The sequence below is a fragment of the Phoxinus phoxinus genome, assembly GCF_949152265.1.
Source record: "Phoxinus phoxinus genome assembly, chromosome: 19".
NCBI lineage: Eukaryota > Metazoa > Chordata > Actinopteri > Cypriniformes > Leuciscidae > Phoxinus > Phoxinus phoxinus.
Window position 1 is genome coordinate 29,567,186 of NC_136894.1, and position 23,176 is coordinate 29,590,361.

At 37.1% G+C, this 23,176-nt stretch overlaps 1 protein-coding gene across 4 annotated transcripts in view; it reads left to right on the top strand.

Annotated features, from left to right (window-relative positions):
- Positions 1-4,554: 4,554 nt before the first annotated feature.
- snx13 (sorting nexin 13) overlaps positions 4,555-23,176 on the top strand; it is a 33,838-nt gene continuing 15,216 nt past the window's right edge. For all 4 annotated transcript variants that reach the window (XM_079591125.1, XM_079591123.1, XM_079591122.1 and 1 more), the window contains exons 1-7: positions 4,555-4,731; positions 16,742-16,854; positions 17,272-17,374; positions 17,944-18,033; positions 21,374-21,495; positions 21,701-21,822; positions 22,094-22,198. In XM_079591125.1, the coding sequence (XP_079447251.1) occupies positions 4,720-4,731; positions 16,742-16,854; positions 17,272-17,374; positions 17,944-18,033; positions 21,374-21,495; positions 21,701-21,822; positions 22,094-22,198 (667 nt within the window). In that variant the 5' untranslated portion in view covers positions 4,555-4,719. The remainder of the gene's footprint in view (positions 4,732-16,741; positions 16,855-17,271; positions 17,375-17,943; positions 18,034-21,373; positions 21,496-21,700; positions 21,823-22,093; positions 22,199-23,176) is intronic.

Below are 23,176 nucleotides of genomic sequence, written 5' to 3' on the forward strand. Positions count from 1 at the left end.
GAGACATCTACCTTCAGTCCAGGTGTGTGTGTGAGCATGGGAGAGGTCAAAAGGTCAACTTACACTCTTCAAAATAAAGCTGGCATCATTGGCTCCTTTAACACCCATATATGGGTTCTATAGATTTTTACATTTTTCTTTACACTAAGAAAAAATGGTTGTCTTAAAGGGGTGGTTGAGTATGATTTCACTTTTCTAACTTTAGTTAGTGTGTAATGTTGCTGTTTGAGGATACACAGCATCTGCAAAGTTACAACGCTCAAAGTTCAAAGCAAAGGGAGATATTTGCTTTTAAAGAAATTGCTTTTTAAGATCTACAAATGGCTCGTAGACTACATGACATTCCTCCCGGGTTAGTGACATCACCAACCCTAAAAATTTACATAAATTCCGCCCCCGATATCATGACAGAATATGCTAATCAATGACTAAGGTAACTACACATCACCAGCAACATAAATTCATCAACTAACCATTCAGGAATGTCCTGTTGTTCTGTTGTTGTCACTTCTTCTTGAGTCTATCATTGTCTGACTCCGGTTTAAACATAAAAGGATAAACGTATTCATAATTATTTTACTGTGATATATAGGCTGTTAAATAACAGTGCCAGACAGTGGCATACCTTATTCACACTTTTCTTCATAGCAGACCTGTTGATATAACCTGTGGATCGGATCTTCACCCTGTTGCTGTACAATTCACCTGTGGATGAGTCATGTGAAATCTCATCTGTGCAAACTAATGCCTTCAAACCTGAGATGCTCAGGAGGAACAGCTTCTGTGAGGCGTCCTCAGTGTGTGTGTGTGTGTGTGTGTGCTGTCAGTTCTATTTATAGCTCAGTGATGTGTCCTCCATGCATCCTATGAGCAGAGGATGCTGGATATATTCTGTACCTGTTACCAAGAGCTCCAAACCCTTCTTTAAGGGGAAAACTACACACACAAAAAATGATTCAGATTTATTTGTGTCATGCATTATATGTTTTTACAATTTACTATTATTAGTACTGATTAGATTGTATAAGCCCTTATATATGCTACATTTATGAGATATATTCTCATGAAAAATTGCTCTATTTAATTCCATATAATTGCATACATGCATTACAGTGCATTATGTCATAAATCCATGAACCTAATTTTACACAAAAGCAATGATCAAGTTTGGGCAACATTTTTTTAAACAAAAAACAGTGCATCTATCTATCTATCTATCTATCTATCTATCTATCTATCTATCTATCTATCTATCTATCTATCTATCTATCTATCTATCTATCTATCTATCTATCTATCTATCTATCTATCTATCTATCTATCTATCTATCTATCTATCTATCTATCTATCATCTATATGTCTGTCTATCTATCCAAGACAAGAGGATGATAAAATGAGACATGCAGTTGGCACTCACCTGAAAAAAAAGTATATATCTGTTATATCTGTTCCTGCTCGTTTATGGGTTGCTATGAGAGAAACGATCACACACTCATTCATAAAAACGCACCGCGGATCTTCAGCGCGCGCCGTGTACGAACGCACGCGCGCGCGCGCAGCATCCAGACGCGAGATCTAAAAATAGCGCATCGCGCAACAGAAGAGATGCAGTAGAATAACGCGTTACCCACACACTGACTGCTTCTCACATCACAATGCTGTCTTATATCACTCAAGAGATGCTGACAGTGAAAATGGCATGATGCAGAGTGTGACAAGATCTTTCACACCATGAGCACATAATAGGCTATGGACATCTATCTTTCTAATGCATATCAAAGATAAAAGCTACAGCAAATTTGATATTGCTTTATTTTAATTTTATTTAGATTATCAGCATAAGTTAAAGTTGATAGTATCATACCAATTTCCATTAAAACAGTAATTTACCGTATAAAACATTGCATTCTGTGCAATATTTGTCGTTTTCGAGAAAGTAGCCTAATATACTGTGAATGAACAGCTCAAAGTCTTGTTCCTAATCACACCCTATACCCTCATTCACTATTCCCTACATTAGTTCACTAATATAGTCCACTTGAATTCAGACACTGATGAACACCTGATAAGCAGAATCACTGAAGGACAGAGAAAAAAGAGAAGCACAAGAACTGCAACTGACTTCGACAACTGAGGTCAATTTACAGTAAGGCAGTCGGTTTCTGCAAATTAAATGAGTTAACTCGAGTTTTAATTTGCTTTTATTTGCATTTTTACAGTAACATACAATATTCAATAATGATTACAGTAAAGAACTGTGCAATTAACAGTACACTCTAAAAAATGCTGGGTTGGTTTAACCCAATTTTGGGTCAAATATGGTAAAAACCCAGCCGTTGGGTTACATTTTTATAATGGATTTTTAATCCAAAGTTTGGGTTTGTCCATATTTGACCCAAAATTGGGTTAAAACAACCCAGCATTTTTTAGAGTGTACATTACTGACAACACATTTTACTGTAAAAAGCCTAAGGTCTAACAGTGTATAAGCTACCCATATAGGCTATGCCTAATCATGACATCAAAGCATCTATGTGCATTCAGCATGAGTGAGCGATTCTTTAATGCATTCCATTCTTATCATCACGGCTCATATATCCATGCAGAACAAGCCTTATCAGTGGCCATCACATCAGTTTCATGTAAATTACTCTGTGCATTAATCTCCTGCCTCTTCCTCATCTATCTCTGTTCTTCTCACTTATGATCATAAACATAAATAAGGTCCAAAGTTTATTTAGGATCATTCAGTGTGACGTCATGGCCCGCGTCAGCCGTCTTTAACCTGTTGTGTGACTGATAGCCTATATGGAGGAAACAAACATACTTATTTCTGACTTGGACTACTTTATCAAATGAAGACATATGATGCATAGGCACAATCGCGAATGTGAAGATTATTCTTCATTTGCCCTTCAGTAGCTAATGTACCTCTGATGATGGTTCTTCCTCGCCCTGCCTGCAGTGTGACCCGAGCGGGGCTTTGAGCAACTGGAAACAAATGCCAATGCAGCAAAAACTGATTAATATTGAATATATTTATATTTTAAAAATATATCAAGCTTTTACACCACGCAACCCAGCTAACAAAGATGTGCCCTAAAACATTTTGCTTATGTTCCATTTGAGTTATGAAATTATTTCTTAATGTTCTCTGAACGTTCAAAATGTCCAGTTTTCAAACTTTTGGTTATACAACAAACGTTAGGGGAACTTTCCATTTCATTATTCTGCTAAAATTATGGCAATGTTACGTTTGAATGTTCTCAGAACATTTTAAAACAAGTAGTAGCCTAACATTTTTAAAAAGTGCTAGGGCTACATTCAATAATGACATAAACGTTTTTGTGCTAACGTTTTAAAAACATCATTAAAGACCAGATAACTTTACTTTACGGGAAGAATGTTTATTCAGAAAAGACAAAGTTCTGAGAGCATCCATGTTAGCTGGGAACATACCATGTTTTAGCCATGTTTACACAGATAATGGGCTCTACTTCAGTGTTGGTTTTGACACATTCCATGTCAAAAGAAAGGAAGGAAGACAAGTTGTGCACTAGATTAGTTTCATTGTGTCACATTTTGAGAGCATTGAGTACTGTAGGTCAACCGCTGTATCAGTGCTGGTTCAGCAGAAGTGCGTTAAAATGACGCACGATTTCTGAGAAGAAGAAGAAAAAAATCAACAATACGAGGCACTTTATATTGTTACACATAGCCTATCTGTGCTATTTAAATTGACCAAATATAATAAATCATGAGTCAAAATTCTGAGAGCATCCATCCATGTTAGCTTGTGAACATCATTTATGTTTTAGCCATGCTTACACAGATAATTGGCTCTACTTCAGTGTAGTTCTTGACATATGCCATGTCAAAAGAAAGAAAGAAAATGCTTTTATTCAAGTTGTGCACTAGAGCACTTTTAGAGTTTCATTGTGTCACATGAGCATTGATAAGGTCAACCGCTGTATCAGTGCTGGTTCAGCAGAATGACACGATTTCTGAGAAGAAGAAGAAAAAAAAACAATACGAGGCACTTTACATCGTTACACATATCTGTGCTATTTAAATTTACCAAATATAATATTTTTATTTTATTTTATTTTTATTGCAAACTTATACATAACTACAAGCTCAGGGAAGTTAAGCAAGGTTGTATCATTTACAATGAACAAACAATGATACACTACAGAAAACATGAATATCCTGGATTTGCATACATCAAATTATGTAAATATACATACACACAAAAAAAAGAAAAGCATAACAATAATAAGGTTAAATCATATCTTTGAATAAATCATCATAATGCATCGAAAAAAAATTCACTTTTTTTGTTATTTATAAATGTAAGGGATGAAATAAAAGAGTTAAGTTCAGCAAGAAAAAGAGCAAAGCTTAAAGGAGACTTAAGACATTTTGTGACATAAATCATGGTTATTATATTTGCCAAAATCGTAGCTTCGTAGGCAATCTTCCGGGTGATTGAATTCTGCCAACCAATCAGCGCCCGCTTTTCTCATCACATGACCTTTCCCCAGAAGCTCTCCGGAGTGTTTGCTCTAGTTTGCGTTGCTTGTCGAGCTCGCGCTCATGGCGGCTGCAGGGTGGGCGCGCGCAGTCCTGAAGCGCCTCAGTTTATGAACGCGAGAAGAAAGAAATACGCTAATAATGTGGCGGGGATAGACCAAACAACCGTTTTTACATTTTAAATAATGTTTGCAGAGGTAAGCCATGATTTTCCCTAATTGGATAGTCTGTTTTGTCATTTTATTGTATTTCCTGCTGTATTGAGCTGCTGTTACTGTTAACGTTAGCTTAGCCGTGTGTTACCTGAGCAGGTAAATAAACACACACTGAAGTACACACACAGTTACACACATTAGCACACACATACGCGTCTTGTGTGCAGGATTACACTCAGTAATGCGATGGGATTATATGTTTCTGAGCACTGACAGTAAGTCTTCAGCTAGCTCAGCTAACATCAGCTGTGTCAGTTACATGGTTTACATGAGTAATGTGTGTGTGTGTGAGAGAGAGAGAGAGAGAGAGACAGTTGTGTGTATAGGGGCCATGGGTGTAGGTGAAGGGTTTTTGTGTGTTTTCTGCGTGTCTCAGCTTGTTGATGTTGAGATACGTCGTGGCATGTGTGTTAAACTCATCATAAATATGTGTACGTGTCATTTGAGCGTATGATTAGCTATGTATTCACACTACAAACATATGTTGAAATAAAATGCTAGTTTTGCGTGTATGGGAGAAATAAAACCTTGTAAAGGCTGCAGTTCAGGCCATAAGGTTGATTATGATGACATGCCTGATAACACACACTGGTTTTGTTTGTTAGTGTCATATATCAGTGTCTGATCTTGATGTGTTGATACTGAAAACGCATTGTATACAAAGTAAAACCTTGAACCTGTTTTTGCTGTATACATTGTTTATGATGAGAAGCCTGGTTCTGTTTGTTTTGCACTTGTCTTATGTTATTTTAACCTATCAGTATGTGTGTATTGTTTACTCAAATAAACAATATACTAAATTAGAAACACTTGTTTTGACTAAATGTAGGCCAGATTGTAATGTTGGTTAAATCATGCCTGATTGTATGTGTTATTTCAGTCTCTGAATATGTTCTTGTAAAGTGTAAACGTCTAATTTGTCTTTATGAGGCAGTTAAACCCATGCAGACTTTGTGTCGGATGATCAAGTTGGTCTTGTGTGTGGATTTTATTTCAGTTTCTGAGCATATTTCTAAAGTGACACAAACTTGTTTAGACTATGCAAACATTGTGGTATGGTTGGTTATGATGATGGTAAGATAACAGTCTGGTTTCATTACACTTACTCTCTGGATGTGTCATTTCACCCTCTAATTATAAACTCATGTTGGGACATTTGCAATAAGCAGACTGTCTGGTTTTTTATCGTTTTCAGGTTCATGTGCAATTTTAGCATCAAATCTGTGATCAAGAACAACAGGAAAAGTCATTTGTAAAAATCCTGGAAACCGGATTATTTAGTGAATTGGTGTGTTGCTTTTGTTTTAGCTGTGAATGATTGTTTAAATATTGTAGTTTAGTTAATCATGACAGGCCTGAAAGAGTCTTGTTGTGTGCTACTTGCCCTGTGTTGGGGTTATTACATTTATTTAGTAATTTGAAAATAACTTAAAGATTAAACGCCTGTTTTGTTTTGAAGACGAGCTTGCCGATTTGTCGCATGCCACATTTCACAATGGAAATGGTGCATTTGTCAAAAGTTCAGTGCATTGTTGAAATCTGTCTGTGTTTCGTCAGCTGATGACAGGTGGATGAGGTGAATCCTCTTGAGTCACCTGACCCGCTGTAAGAGCGTCCTCACGTGTCTCACGCATATCAGGACTTGAACACACTCACTGTCTTTGCATTTTAGGGCTGGACCTCGAAGTTAATGCACTCCTGCAAATGTTTTACTAGCCCGTGGCGTCGAACCAGCGAGTTTCAGGTCAACCTGCTGTGACGCATGTGATGTTATATTACAGGTCATTTCGTTTGTTTGCAGTAAGTACAAATAAAATAGCATAGAGGTTTTTTTCATGTTTTGTTTCTTCATTCCTTTTGTTTCCTCAGTAAATTACAAGTAGCCTTGTACAGTATGTGTGTCAACAGAGGAATGCCAAACTGTAAATGTCCAGCACTTGCCTATCAGACTCGTGTTACGACACGGGTAGCTCAGCTCACCTGCGCACTGAAGCTATCCCAGCATGCTCTCTGCTGCGTGTGCCCTGTTTATGCCCATCAGAGCTGTGAGATATATGCTGATGTAAATCTTATTATCTGATGATCCTTATCAAAGCGTTGTGAAGCTCTTGGTTACGGGTGCTAATACTGATCATTATTTCACAGTAGCACCGTGACCGTAGCCTGTGCAGTGAAAGAAGCTGTTTGTCTTTGAAGTTATGTAGTTATATGTAACTAGACATAAGATTTTGTTTCACCCATTTCCCCCCCCCCATTTTTTTTCAAAAATATGATGTCTGCTGATTTCTAGGGCTCTCCCTGACTAAAGATATTTCCTGTTGACTGGTAGTCATTCATTTAAGCCATTAGTCGACCTATATCTTACATTTATAATTAATTACTTAAATATATAGGCTACTGGGGGAAATACTAAACCATAATGGGCCTTTAATATATAGGTGTAATACATATAGCCTATAAGCTTGCTGGAAAGCACTGACAAAAGTAATAAAAAAAATAGCAAGGCCAAGGAGACATTTTAATTATTTATTAATAAACTAGTGTTTTTTCTGAGTCAGTGTCGGCTGCAAAGATGAAGTTGGCGATGCTGACTCGTCATCGCTGCTTTATAGTGGACGTGCCTTTCATACTAGTTGTCAAAAAGTACCGACTTTGGTACCAGTCGGTACTTAAATAAAAAAATTGTGACGCTTTGAGTGAGGTCGAGTGGAATCGTAAACACCTCTGATTGCCTATTGTGTACGAGCGCTCATTGGAAATGTCTGTGATTGGCTACAATGATCAACGTTTAAAAAACATGTTGTAAACTAAATATACGTCAATGACACTCTTCATCGAGCGCTTGCACAGATACAGACGGGAGCGTTTGAAAGCAGGCGTCTATCAGCGGATCGTTCCTGCTTGTGCTTTCAAATACTCCCGCTCCCGTTTTTTAAACCGCTCCCGTGCGTTGATCACTGTAGCCAATCACAGACATTTCCGATGAGCGCGAGAGTACAATAGGCAATCAGAGGCGTTTCCGATTCCACTCGACAGCGACACATTTTTTTTATTTCAGTACCGAAGAAGTCGGTACTTTTTGACAACTCTATTTCATACGGATTACATAATCAGAGTGTTTGTTTTCTATTTGAATTGGTTTGTTTAAAAGTAGACATTTCAAGCTTTCTAATAGATATATTTCTCATGCCTGTCAGTATGGCAAGTATACGCTGAGTATCGGTGCAGTTCAACGGTTCACAGATACTGAGACGGCGGAAAGCGCATCCTGTTTTTTTCTTTATTTTACAAAGGGACAACGTTTTGTTGTTATTGTGAGTTTACACAAATAAGAGTAATGATGTATAACTCTTATCTGCATGACCAAACATAAGTATTTTAAGTTGTTTCCACTGCTATCAAACACTTGGATATGCGCCTAATAATAGCGCACATTTATCTAGGTTAACGTTAGAGCGAGCGGACAAGTACAGTTGCTACGACTAGCATGTTTCAAATAAGCTTTTTTAAAGAACAATATTTTGTTTACATGGCAATACGTTTAATGTGGTAATTTGTTCTGTAGAGAACTTTAACTCGTTTAGCTATAGGCCTATATATAAGTGCAGATGGCATAGATCTGGATTATACACAGCTTTTGGTCTCTGGGTAGCAGCACTCGAGCCTGGGGTATTTACACCCGTCTTAAAATAGATCTCGGTGACTAGCCTGAATTAAACGCCAAAGTCTGAGGAGTTTTGTGCCAGATCACTCTTGAAACCTTTGGGGTCTCTTGTGAGCTCTTCTCAGTGCCGAGTCACTCTCTATCTGAGCTGAGAATCATGTTCTGGAAGCATCCGTGTATCACGCCGTTAGCCGTAGCATGCAGCGTAATGTGAATGTGAATTTTGCGGTTTGTTTAAGAAGGTGGAGCTTGTTTGCTGCAGATGATTGAATGACCGTCGCTGGATAATAATCTTAACCTGGCTGAGGTCTTTGCTGGCCCATTCACACGACAGAGTCCTATTAAGGTTACAGCTTTACACCTTTCTGTCTCATATGATGCCTGATGCCATATGATTAAATTAAATTGGTTTGTTTATTTATTAGATTGTAATAATGTCCCCGTGTGTCTCCTCAAATGCACAGAGCTTCTGTCTTCCTATTGGATAGAGACTGTCACCTCATGTTAGGCTGCACGGTATTGGAAAAAAAATTATATTGCAATATTTATTGTGATATAAACAGTTTCACCAGAGGACTTGAATAGCTGCTCTATTTGGAAAGAATTAATAATTGTGTAATTATTGATGTGATTTTGTAGGGGAGTGTGAATCTGCATTGAAAATCATAAACAAATTTCAAGCATAGATAACTGGTCCGTATGGATCAACTACAGTTACTTGACATCGCACACCCTGCGATGTGACTATCACGGATTTGCACATCATTATATCACTGCTAAAATTATATATGCGGCCCTCATGTGATTTTCTGTGATGTGAAAACATAAAACGGCTGTTGGATTATTGTGTGTTTGATGACAGAGAGCAGCTTTGGTTTTCTAGTCCCCCGTATGTCATAATCTGCTTTTATCTTCTCTAGTTTGGTGGCGATAAGGGCCAAAACGTGTTTTTTAGAGCACATGGAAAACTTCCCACAGTCAAGGACGGTTTCCAAACAGTTTGTGCAAATCTCTTTATCTAAAAAACACAATGCGTAGACTGCTAATATTAAAGGGTTAGTTCACCCAAAAATGAAAATAATGTCATTAATGACTCACCCTCATGTCGTTCTAAGCCCGTAAGACCTTCGTTCATCTTCGGAACACAGTTTAAGATATTTTAGATTTAGTCCGAGAGATTTCTGTCCCTCCATTGAAGCTGTATATACAGTATACTGTCCGTGTCCATAAAGGTTATAAAAACATCATCACAGTAGTCCATGTGACATCAGTGGGTTAGTTAGAAGTTTTTGAAGCATCGAAAATACTTTTTGGTCCAAAAATAACACAAAATAAGACTTTATTACGCATTGTATTCTCTCCCGGGTCTGTTGTCAATCCTTCACAGTTACGCTGATGGCGTAAGACGCTGATGACGTGTTATCTGGTGCGCCCGAGCTTCATTTATAGACTGAGGGAAACGCACGCTGTAAAAGTGTCTCATCCGCGACATGCACATTTACGCACCATTAAAAAAATGATATCCACGCAAACAATGTAGAATAGCTTGAATATAGCGTGCGTCTCCCTCAGACTGTAAACGCACCAGATAACACGTCATCAGCGTCTTACGTCAGCAGCGTCACTGTGAAGGATTGACAACAGACCCAGGAGAGAATACAATGCTGAATAAAGTCTTATTTTGTGTTATTTTTGGACCAAAAAGTATTTTCGATGCTTCAAAAACTTCTAACTAACCCACTGATGTCACATGGACTACTTTGATGATGTTTATATTACCTTTATGGACATGGACACTATACTGTATATACAGCTTCAATGGAGGGACAGAAATCTCTCGGACTAAATCTAAAATATCTTACACTGTGTTCCGAAGATGAACGGAGGTCTTACGGGCTTAGAACGACATGAGGGTGAGTCATTAATGACAATATTTTCATTTTTGGGTGAACTAACCCTTTAACTGGTCCATATATTGTTAGACTTTTTGGCCTTTGATAAAAACCAGTGAATGTTGATTCAGAACAGATTTTTCTCCCCTTCATGTTGTTTGATTGATGTAGTGGATAACTTTGTCTTTGGTTTTTGGTAAGGTGGCATTCAGAGGTCTTGTTTTCCCTCATACCTGATATCTGTTCTCTGTTTTATGGTCTGGTGTCACTGTTTTGATGACGTTTACTTGCACACATTGAGACCAAATGCAAAGCAGACATGTTCATTGCACTATCATTTTGAGGTAGAAACATTTAGAAACAAAATTGGTCATTGTTTAGTATTTACTTAGCCTTATGTTGTTACTGTATTATTGATTTTATTCCACAGAGCACATAAGATTTAACTTTGAATAATGTGCTGCTCACTATAGCTGTAGCTTTCATCCTTCAAAATAAGCACAAAATCTCCTGTGTGACTTTTTGCCCATATTTTAATTGCAACTGATCAGAATTTAAGTTTGCTGATCATCTTCCCTTCAAATTAACAGTGAACTGGTGCGAACATTATTGATAATGACTTACAAGCACAGAAGTTGTTGACATTTATAATGGTGCTTTTTTGTCATTTTTAGGCAAGAATATTCTAGTACATAAATTAATTTGTTCCATGGAAGAAAGAATCCATTTTGGAACTACATAATGAGAGTGAATAAATTATGACAGAAGTTTAATTTTTGGGTGATTTATTCCTTAAAGGTGAATATGCAGGTTTTTTACCTTAACTGAACAGCTTCGGAGGCATTGGAATGGTTATATAACTTTTTTCGGGTTGAATGGTGGTCGTCTCGCACCCCGCTATCGCCTGTGAGCGGAAAAACACACTTGCAACTTTGGTCCGCCGGCCGCCGCGTCAGGAAGTATCGCGTGATATCAAATCTCGTGATGTAAAGAATTGCTTTACGGCAAAAAGAAATCTGCTAATATTCTGTCATTGTTGCGCTCCCTCACGCTGTTCGAACCCGAATGAAGACGTTGTAAAGAAAGTCTGTCTGCTTTGATGTCGTTGATCTACTTGCCTCTGGTATCTGCGAGTCGCCAATGAGTTTTTCGACAGTGTTGTCAAATATCTATTCCGGAGCTGTAGGGGGCGCTCTATAGAGAAACCTGCGAGCAAACAGAGAGAATACATTAAAGAGCGAAGAAATTCCTGAAACTGCATAGCCCTGCTTTAAAACAAACAAACAGACATTATTGATTTCTCAAATCATGAGTCTGTTGAGGAGAGATAGGCTGTTGCTTTACTAAGTAATCAGATGCATGCTTTTACATACTGGACAATAAAAACAACAATAAAACCAGTGATAAAATCCCACAGACACACATTATTAAAGGAGGGAGCCAAGCCATGTCTAGAGACAAAAGATCCAGATACTTGAGGGTGCAATACTCTTATATGTTGCAATCATCATCATCATCATCAACAACAAAAAGACCAAGCAAGAAAATGTAAAAATCAGAAAGTGTATCATCTATGTGACCCTGGATCACAAAACCAGTCTGGAGTTGCACGGGTATATCTGTGGCAATAGCCAATTATACATTGTATGGGTCAAAATTATAGTTTTTTTATTTTATGCCAAAAATCATTAGGATATTAAGATCATGTTCCAGGAAGATATTTAGTACATTTCCTACCGTAAATATATAAAACATGTATTTCTGTGAGTGAATGCAGCACAATCGTGAACATAAATGGACAACTTTAAAGGAGATTTTCTCAATGTTTCGATTTTTTTTAGCACCCTCAGATTCCAGATTTACAATAGTTGTATCTCGACCAAATATTGTCCTATCATAACAAACCACACATCAAAGCTTATTTATTCAGCTTTCATATGATGTATAAATCTCAATTTCAAAATTGTGACCCATGTGACTGGTTTTGTGGTCTAAGGTCATATATTATATGAAATAACTAAACCAGTATCGTTCAAATGTAATTGTATTGCTCTAATAGCATCCACCGTAGCGTTGTGTGTGTAAGCTGTAAACACCCTGTTTAGCAGTCCTACTGTGACACACCACACATGTGAAAGCCTGTTTGTCCCTTTAATAACACATACGTGCATTGTGTGTCTGTGGCTTAGGATGATCTCTGGAAGCCTACGGCAGCATCCAGTGGTTGTTATGCTTTTTGCCTAAATCCACATGGTGTCAGCACAAGTCATGAATGATCTGCTGTGGGCAGAGGATTCGCAGGTTACAGAGGTCAGGACTAGGGTTTGTGGTCTTGGAATAAATCATTTATGTTATGTTTAGGGGTTTATCTGAAATCATATTTATCTAGATTGCTTTCTTTTGCAGCCTTTCTATTTTTTCCTTTGCCATTTTTTTTGCACACTCTTTGGACTTTATTTTCTTATTTTCTTTTGCTCTCATTATTATAATTTCTCCATTATGAACATTTCCAGGGTTCTCAGGAACAGAAGTTGTCAGTTTTTTTTTTTTTTACCCATCTTTTGATTTCAAATTATCAAAATTGAAGTAATTATTCACTGATAATCTTCCCTTCAAATTAACAGTGAACTGGGGAAAACATTAATGATAATGACTAAAATATCAGTGCTTTTAGGTGGTCTTGTGTAGTCAGACTTTCAACATTACGGCTTGTTCTGGACAAAAACCGCACACTCAGGAAAAGACCATTTGATTGACTTTCTTCTTTTATGTGATGATTACTCTTTTGCCGTCTTTCTTTAGTTTGCCATTTCTTTTCTTTTTTTGCACCCTCCTTGCACTTTATTTTCCTATTTTCTTTTGCTCTCATTATTTTCTCCATTATTAACATTTCCGGGGTTCTCAGAAGTTGTCGTAAACCTCTATAGTGGTGAATGAAAACTACAACAAATATCATATTTTCATGCTCATTTCCTCCCATTGCAAAAGAAAATATCCACGACAAGAGGATTATATAGTATGACTTTCCAAAGAAAACGGAAAATAAATAAATATAATATAATATAATATAATATAAATAGAGAGATAAATTTACGTTAGTCAGTTGTATTGGAAACTCTCACTCAGCAGCTTTAACTATATTTCTCGTTAATTTAATGCCAGGGTAATATAACAAAGTATATAAATAGATAAATAAAAAAAGATGAAAAAATTAAAAAACAGTGGTTTAAAAATTCTAACTTTTCTACTTGTCTTTAAAAAAAAAAGAAAAAAAAGGAAATTATCGATACCGAACGATATGAAACATAATAGCGTGATAATTTTTTTAGCTAGGCTATCTAGATTTACGTTGTTAAATGTACCAAGAAATCAAAAAAAAATTTTTTTTAAGGAATATTGCAGTATTTAATCATTTTATTATCATATGATTATCACATAATCATTATCATTTTGTTAAATTCAAGTGTCATGTAATCTTGAATCAGAATAACTTCTCCTCCCTCTCGCAGCTCTTCTCTTCTCTGATGATGTGGGCGGGGCAACCTGTCACTCACATGAGATCCACAAACCACAACCAATCAAATCAAGCCCCGCTCTACATTTATTCTTGCTCCAGAAGCCGTTTCACTCAGATATACGTCGCAATAGGGAAATAAAGACTCAGGGCTTGACATTAACTTTTTGAGGCACTTGTCCTTTGGACAAGTACATTTATGTTTCACTTGTCCATGCACAAAAGTCACTTGTCCGGGTAAAGATTTATAATTTTATCATTTATTTTTGATGAATGCCACTTTCTACTCGGCAGAGGCTGATTTAGCAAGGGATACTTTAAAACGTGTAGCTACTTTACATCTGAACATTACCTAATATTTAACTATGTGCATTTAACCAATACAAATGCTGTTAATGCTTGTTCACAGTACACGGCTGCCGGCGCTAGCTAGCTAACGTCACTCACTTGTCAGCCGGGTTGGGTTGCCCCGACAGACGCCACAGACCATTACTTCGTCTTCATAAATAACCCAGTCCAATTAATTTCCATTTGCTGACAAATTTTCGTTCCCGTTTTAATTCGTATGGTGCTGTTGGTGTAACTGTAAGGTGACTTGTTTTTGAAGCTTTTCCTGGCGCTTTGAGGCAGGTAAAAATGTTTCAACTTGGACCGACTCCTGATTGGCCAATCAAAGCATTCTGAGTTGGACGCTGGTTCGATGGATTGTGGGGAAAAAAATGTGTTCGTTACAAATCTGTAAAATTAAATCTGTAAAATAGACGTAATGAGTGGCACATAACGTGAAGTAACATGGCATTTTATTTTGTTTGAAATTTAACTTGTCCAGTGGGACAACTCATTTTCACTTCCACTTGTCCTACAAAAAAAATCCACTTGTCCCGGACAAGCGGACAAGCCTTAATGTCGAGCCCTGAAGACTATCACAACTTCTGTTTCATGCTGACTTTAATAACTGTGGAAATGCGTCATCACGGTCTGTGAAAAGGGTCCGTGAACATTTGATCATATTTTTGGGTGATGTTTATTTAACACGCGTCAGCAGGACATACTCCAGGTCCGACCCTTCAGATCTGAGGCACACAGAGGTGTGTGTGTGTGTGTGTGAGAGAGAGATCGTCTCAGGAGAAGGAAGAGAAAGGCCAGAGATTGGGTCACTGAGTTTCCTGTCCTGGAAAAAACAGGAAACCTGTCCACTGGACGCATTCTCTGTCACACTCAATTCATCCGTCTCATCTCTCGTATAGTCTCTTAAAAACCTTTACCCGTCTGCCGAAAGCTCCAGCAGCGACTTCAACTCTTCTGACTGGGTCTTTGTTATGATGATGATGATCAGGAGCAAAATGCAACTTTATTGCATTTTTGTCGTGTTGTTCTGTAACTTTGCCACTTTAATTGCAATGCAAGAATGATCATCTGACCGCTGCTGATTTTATCTGGCAAGAGTGAATCACATCAGAGAATATGAATGTTAAAGAAAATCTCAAGCATGTTCACATTAGCAGCAACGTTTTTTTTTTTTTTTTACAAATACACACAATGGGCCTCATTTATGAAACATTCGTAAATATACGAGTAAATATGTGAGTGATTTGCGCGTAAAGAGACCTTCCCGAAAACTCTTCTCCTGATTCACAAATACTTCGTAAACGTCAGATGTGATAGTGAAACGTGTGTGTGTTAATGAATTCCAATCAGTCGTAAATGGGACGCGCGTGCACGCTCATTCTCAATTACCATAATTCCCGCCCATTAAATCCGACTGACAACTATATATGTGCATCATATTATGACACCAAACGAAGGATTTCAACATGTCTTCTCAAAAGCGAATGAAAAAGAACAATTTCTCAGATGCAGAAATTGAAGTTTTATAATCAGAAGTTCATTCAAAATGCCACATTTTATTTTCAAGCGTAGCCTAGTGGCGTATTATAGGTATTAAAAAAAGGAAGCTTGGCAGATATTACAGATGCAGTTAATGGAGTTTCATCTGTTAATCGAACAGTCCCAGAAGTGAAAAGAAAATGGTTTGACACGAAGCTTGACTGCAAAAAAAAAAACTAATTAGTTCACTTCGAAAAAATATAGCCCAGCCCTATTGAAAGCAATTAATTATTTGATTAAAGTGTACCGTTTGCAGATGCTATACACAGCATTTTGAAAAAATATTATATATAGTAATTACATATGGTTTTTCTTTTTACTTTTATTATGAGAGCCACCCAGCTAACACACGACGTCGCAGTTACGTAATTTATTCGTACTTTTTGGTCATTTCATGACTTACCAACTGACAATGGCTCTCATAATAAAAGTAAAAAGAAAAACCATATGTAATTACTATATATAATATTTTTTCAAAATGCTGTGTAAATATGTACCCGATTAAGGTGAATTAAAATGCAGCCTTATTAATGAGCAAAACGTTCGGATGTTAAACACACTATTTACGCGTGGCTGGGAGCAGGTGTAGATTTCTTTCGTACCAACTAACATTTGGAAAATACCAACATTTTAATGAATCCGAAAATTTACGCCAGAACCACTTTACACACGATTTACACAAAAATTCGTTCTGCTCGTGTTTCATGAATGAGACCCAATGAGTCTTGATGTTTTTGTGACAGGTGCTCGCAGCAAAACAATGCATGTACTAGAGATAAAACATTAATTTAATGAAATAGGGCAAAATAGTTAAATTCACCTGCTTTTGGAAAAACATTTTAGTCCCTGATGCTGATTTATGTTCAATTTTAGTTGTTCAGTTGCTGCAGTCGTGTCTTTTCTTCTGTATTTTCAAGTATACTGTATAAATGCAGCTTTCATTCTGATCAATTAACGTCCTTCAAAATGAGCACTCACAGTGAGCCAAAAATAAGAATTAATGTTGTTAACTGTGTGTGTGTGTGTGTGTTTCAGGCCAGTCTGTCCATCTGGGGATGGGGGGGTCTGGGAGTCGTCCTCTTCCTCATCTCATTTGGACCCTTTGCCATCTTTTATCTGGCCTTCTACATCCTCTGTTTCATTGGCGGGTAAGTGCATCCAAAATTAGACCATCTGTAAAGGTGATGATACACAGGGCAACTTTTTGAGCAATGTTGCCGTGAACGGGCTACCAGATGAGACAAAGGGCCCACGACCGATCTAAATTACCCAGATAGAAAAGTGCCCAAGCAACAATCGCTCAGCAAGATTGCCCAGCAATATTGCTCAAAAAGTTTCCCTGTGTATCATCACCTTTACACCTGTTGATGCTCTAACATGATTACTGACATGACTACTCCTCTTCTCTCTCTCCATTAAAAAAATCTTGTATAATGACTTGTTGTTTGTTCTGGTTTTATTATATTTATATGATATTTGTATTTTTGTCATTTAATTGTTGCCATGGAAATAGCTTTGAATGCTGACATGGCATTAAATAAAATAATCTGAATCTCTCTCTCCAGGGGTTTTGTAGTGCTGCTTTTATTTGGAAAGACACACTCAGAGAAACACCTGGAGAGGTGCGAACACTCCTACCTGCCATCTACACAGACGGCCATACTGAAGGTGTGCAAACGCTTCTGATTGCATTTTAATTCATTGTTTTCCACAGCACAAAAACGCATTTGTAATGCAATAAAGGATGTCATGCAGCTTTTTTCATAAAACCTTAACAATTTAATAATTTTTTCCATGTAATAGGAAATTATATAATAGGGCCCTATGAAATGTTAATTTTTTTTAGTAGTTCGGTTTTCTTTTTTAAAAAAATTGGGAGGTGGATTTATAATTGAGTACAAATTTATTAATCAAAAACATTGGTAATCAAATTAAGGCATAAAACCTTAAAAATTTAATTAATATTTAAAAATGTAATCAAATGAAAATTCAACAATTACTTTTATTTTTTTCCAAACAAAGTGCTGCACTTTAAACAGAGGTTTACTGGTAATATTAGAGAATGGAAGAAAAATGCGTGATATTCCTTAAATTAAGTTTTAATAATTGTAATAACATATTTATTTTGGTTGTTTGTAGTGAAGAGCTTTGAGTTTACGTGTATATGATAGTTTTAAATCAAATTAAATTGTGCTTGTTCCCCTCCTGAGTTTTAAGTCTTTGTGTTTGTTCCTCAGGTTTCGGAGGAGATGAAATCAGAGTCCAAACCCATCAAGATAGACCGTCGTCTGACAGGAGCCAATATCATAGATGAGCCGCTGCAGCAGGTACTGTCAACCAAACCCAACAGACAGAGTGTGTGTGTGTGTGTGTGTGTGTGTGTGTGTGTGTGTGTGTGTGTGTGTGTGTGTGTGTGTGTGTGTGTGTGTGTGTGTGTGTGTGTGTGTGTGTGTGTGTGTGTGTGTGTGTGTGTGTGTGTGTGTGTGTGTGTGTGTGTGTGTGTGTGTGTGTGTGTGTGTGTGTGTGTGTGTGTGAGGAACCTGTGGTTTCTCTACTGAGGAGGCTTTCTCAGACTGTCGAGTCGTTTGTTCTGCATGTGACATGAGCAAGACGCTGGATCAGCTAGTTTGAGGGTTTAGGCTGAACTGGTGTTTTCATACAACTGATGAGCACATGACACTTGTTTTCAGCCAGTGCTCTCACATGCTTTACTGAATCAGGTTTGAGTCTGCTTACAATGCATATATTCTGCAAGTGGCACTTTTTTGATGGAACCATTTTCTACACTTTAGCTTATTTTTTTTTGCTTCCCTAAAGGCCACTTCTATTGTTAGTCGAATAGGTTCCTATTGATGTTGCATAAACATTTTCCACTCTTTCTTTGTCATTTAGAAAACAGGTTGTTTTACTACTCCACCTTAGATATGTAAATGACGTACCACCAGTGTCACTTAAACGGTTGTTTACGTCGCAGAATACTGAAAACATGAGCGGTTGTACGTTAATGGCTCTGTTCCAACACCTAATGAGCGTAGACCACTCACAAGACATCATAACTGTCATGTATCATGATGGAAAACGCTCTACATAGGCAGCAACTCTGTGAGCCAAAAATATCACTAAGCATACAAGAGGCTCATTTCTAAATGAATGATTTATTCCAAGAAGCATAAAAATGCTCAGTCCAATTCAAAGTACACTCAAAATATTGGATAAAATTGTTTTATTTTAATTAGATGGAGCTATAATTTTTAGTGTTGGATAAACATATTTATAATGCACGTTTCAAAGCAGCTTTTCAGAAAATCGTGCTGTTAATGTGTATGATATTTTAATATCTTAAAGCCTAATAGTCATATGTAGCTGATTTAATCAGCCAATCTTGCTTCACAATACAATAATTTATGAGAGAGAGAGAGAGAGACAGAGAGTTTTGATTTGCTATGTACCGGTAGTACATATTACTTACCATGACTGTGCTGTATGTATCCAGGTAAAGTTGGATATACTAAATAGTTGTATAATTCATTATTATTATTAATTCATCAATTTCCAATACATTTAATAATTTCTAATTAAATCATTGCAGTGCCTTTTGGATTAGTCTGCCCCAGAAATGAGCTAAACCAAGGTGTTTTAGTCGAAGGCTACATGTTACCTACTGTTTTGAACAGCCTCCCTGTGGGCAGTGTGCCGTTTTCATGATATGACCCGGCTAAAACCATAGTATAAGAGCTCTTCATGACCAAAATCATGATGTAGCTCATTTTAAACTAATCTGACGTTGTGAGGAAATTGTGTTAGTTAAACAGTCATGAGAGTGTGTCAGCAGGTTCGCGAGCTGTTCTGTTCAGTGTGGACCCCTTTGTGGTAGAAGCTATGGGTTATTGTGTCTGTGCCAAGAAGAATTCAGGACACATGATCAAGAAAAGTACATTTCCTTGTGCCTGATGTTTTTCACACGCGTATGTACTCATGACATGTACATTATGTGGTGCCACCTTAATTTGATTTCCAGGGGCATTTTTACCTTTTATAAGTGAATTTTTTTCTAACCTTATTAGATGTATGTGTCATCTTTTTACATCAAATACTTTATCTGAACGATGTCTGAAACTTTGTATTGCTAGTACTTCTCATGTTTATTGCCTATTAAAATGAATCGCTTGTTGTATCGCTTTGGATAAAAGAGTCTGCTAAATGAATAAATGCACTTTAAATATGAAACTAAAAACACCAGTAGGTGGCGGCAAGTCTCTTTCTTAATGAGTGAGTCATTGAATCATTCACTCAACCGATTCATTCAAATGGCTGATTCATTAACAGTTGTTTACAAATGGATCTTGGAGCCATTTTTGTTGCCAAAATGAAGCGACAACAGACAATATTGTGTCTAAAATGTTGCAAAAAATGTTAACTTTTATTTAAATTGTTGTATAAATCTAAAACATTTTTACAATTGGGAAAAACAGAACTTTTGCTTGCGTGATATTGTTATACTATATCATATAATATTAGAGACAAAAATTGTATTATTGAATTTTGGTGTCATTCTACCTGCAGTCTACTAGGTTGTACCACGCAGTGAAAGCGTTCACTCTCTCAAGGCATGTTTTTTGTTTGGCTTTTACAAAGTTAGTGACATATTTGATAATGTCGGCTTCCACATCGTTAAAACAACAATTACAATATTATCATAGACTACATCTTGCTCACTAGGGCTGTCACTTTTGAGAAAAATCTAATTCGAACGGATATCACATATCAAGAAATGTATTCGAATATATTTGAATAATTTGGAGAAAAAAAACACCGTAACGGAGATTCAATCACACATTTATTAACAGTCTGACAGTGATAAACAGGACTCAGGCCATAGCCTGTCTGAAAAAAAAATGTTAATGTTTAAAACAGCAGGTTATCAACTTAATCTAAATGAAGTGCATATGCATAGCCAATCACAAAATTAGGCTACATGGGGGGAAAAACTGAATCGGAACAGCACGGCACAAACAATAACGTGACAACTTAAACCGCAGCAGGATCGCTAGAAACACCAATCTAGCAACTTGATCTGGCTCTCTTTTTATTGCCGATGTTCCCCGCGGTGGAGAACACATTGTTCGGAGCGCACAGACGTGCCTGGCACACACAGGTATTTGTGCGTCAATGTTGAGAGAAGAACCTTATAACGGTTACTTTACCCTCTACGGTGTAGAACCCAAAATATTTCCAGACACTGCTTTTTAGATGAGTTGGTGTCGTAATTGTCCGCTCAGGCTGGCCGTTCTGTGCGTTATCTTCCATTTTCAAAACAGCGGTGCTATACCGGGGCTATCATTCACTTGATTTGGTCATGGGCTTACGCTACAATACGTTTAGAGCGCCCGCTACTGGATGAGATGCAAGCAATAAAATAAACCAAATGGTCTAATCATAGACTGTAAAAAAAAAAGTTCTACACATGGCACTTTAAAAACCGGATAGTTTATTTATAGTTCGATTACGGATATTTCACGTCATGTTCGAATGCATATTCGAATATCGAATAAAAAGTGACGGCCCTATCGCTCACCCCTAATGTGGATACCCCATTTTCATGATCTTTTTGACATTATGTAAGTGAATAGTGTCCTGTTCTGATCCTCTTCTCATGTCATCCCTCAGGTCATCCAGTTTGCTTTGAGGGACTATATCCAGTATTGGTACTACACACTGAGTGATGATGAAACGTTCCTCTTGGAGATCCGTCAGACTGTCCAGAACGCCCTCGTCCAGTTCTCCACCCGGTGAGACACCCGTCCGGCCCTCACGCCTGCTTTAAAATCACTGTTGCAGAGGGTTGTGAACGATACTGTGGTTTTTCAGCAACACCTAACCACAAACCAAACACTGCATTCAGATGTTCTCACACATGTTCCTTGGTAAACACGATGTTGAAATGGAGACTGTAACTCCCATGATTCATTGATTCTCAATCTTTCCGTTCCTCAGGTCTAAAGAGGTGGACTGGCAGCCGTATTTCACCACCAGACTGGTGGATGATTTTGCAACTCATCTGCGCGTTTTCAGGAAAGCTCAAGAGAGGCTGAATGAGAGAGAAGATCCTAAACAACGTAATTATCATTCTTTCCCCTCAATTCACATTGTCTGCAAAACCTAGACAAAATATTTATTAATGGACAGATTAAACCAAGAAAAGACTACACTTTATAAAAAGGTCCCATTAGTTAATGTTTAATCATCTCAACATTAGGACTAAAGTTGTTGTAGCCTGTAATCAATAGTTGATTTCCTAACGCCCAATTACTGAGTAAAGTGCTTTAATTGTAACTTGGTTTTAATGACTCATATGAGCATGACGTTATTTGTGTGTGTGTGCGCCAGGTGACGATCCAGAGGAGCTGCTGGACTCGTTTTTTGAGGCGGAGGTGGAAATGGAGAGGAATATTTGTAGAGATATGGTGTGCATGTCACGCAAGGATGAAGAAGGTAAGACAAACACAGATTTGTGTCTATAGACAGATCAAAGACTCCAGGCCAGTGATTCAAGGCATATTTGATGTCAACAATAGTCATGAATTGCTTGTACATGCTTCTCTAGGGCAGATCTCTAGGCCAGACAAGCTGAAAGACTTGATTAGCTAAAAATACAAACACACACCCAGTCATTAATACAGTGAAATGCTTTAGTGACTGACAGACAATCGGAGAAGGCAAGAACACTGTTGTGTGTATGTATGTGCCTTGCGAATAAAGATGTCACATGTGATCTCATCTGCAATCCACCTTTATATTTATAACAAATGATTTGCTCACCCTTGTGTCTTTTCAAAATCAAATGAATTTCTTTATTCTGTGAAACACAAAAGATGTTGTGATGAATGTTCATGCCGATTTTTTTCAAACATTAAAAGTTATTCGAAACTGCAGCTGTTGAAATTTCACAAATGCATAAAAACACCACCATTTTACAGAAGAGCAATTCGCAATCAATGAATACTGCAAATATATGCCAAGTCATCGCTTATTGATCTACTGTTGATGAATTGAGACAATGTTTACTTTATGGTGTTTATACAGGTGAAACTCGAAAAATGAGAAAATAGTGCAAAAGTTCATTTATTTCAGTAATTCAACCTAAAAGGTGAAACTAATATATTATATAGACTCATTACATGCAAAGTGAGATATTTCAAGCCTTTATTTGTTATAATTTTGATGATTATGGCTTACAGCTTATGAAACCATTTCACAATATTCTAATTTTGAATTTGAGGTTTTCATAAGCTGTAAGCCATAATCATCAAAATTATAACAAATAAAGGCTTGAAATATCTCACTTTGCATGTAATGACTCTATATAATATATTAGTTTCACCTTTTAAGTTGAATTACTGAAATATTCATTTCAACAGACATTTCAAAGGAGTATTTCAGGCTTGTTTATAATTAAAAGTTCCACATTAT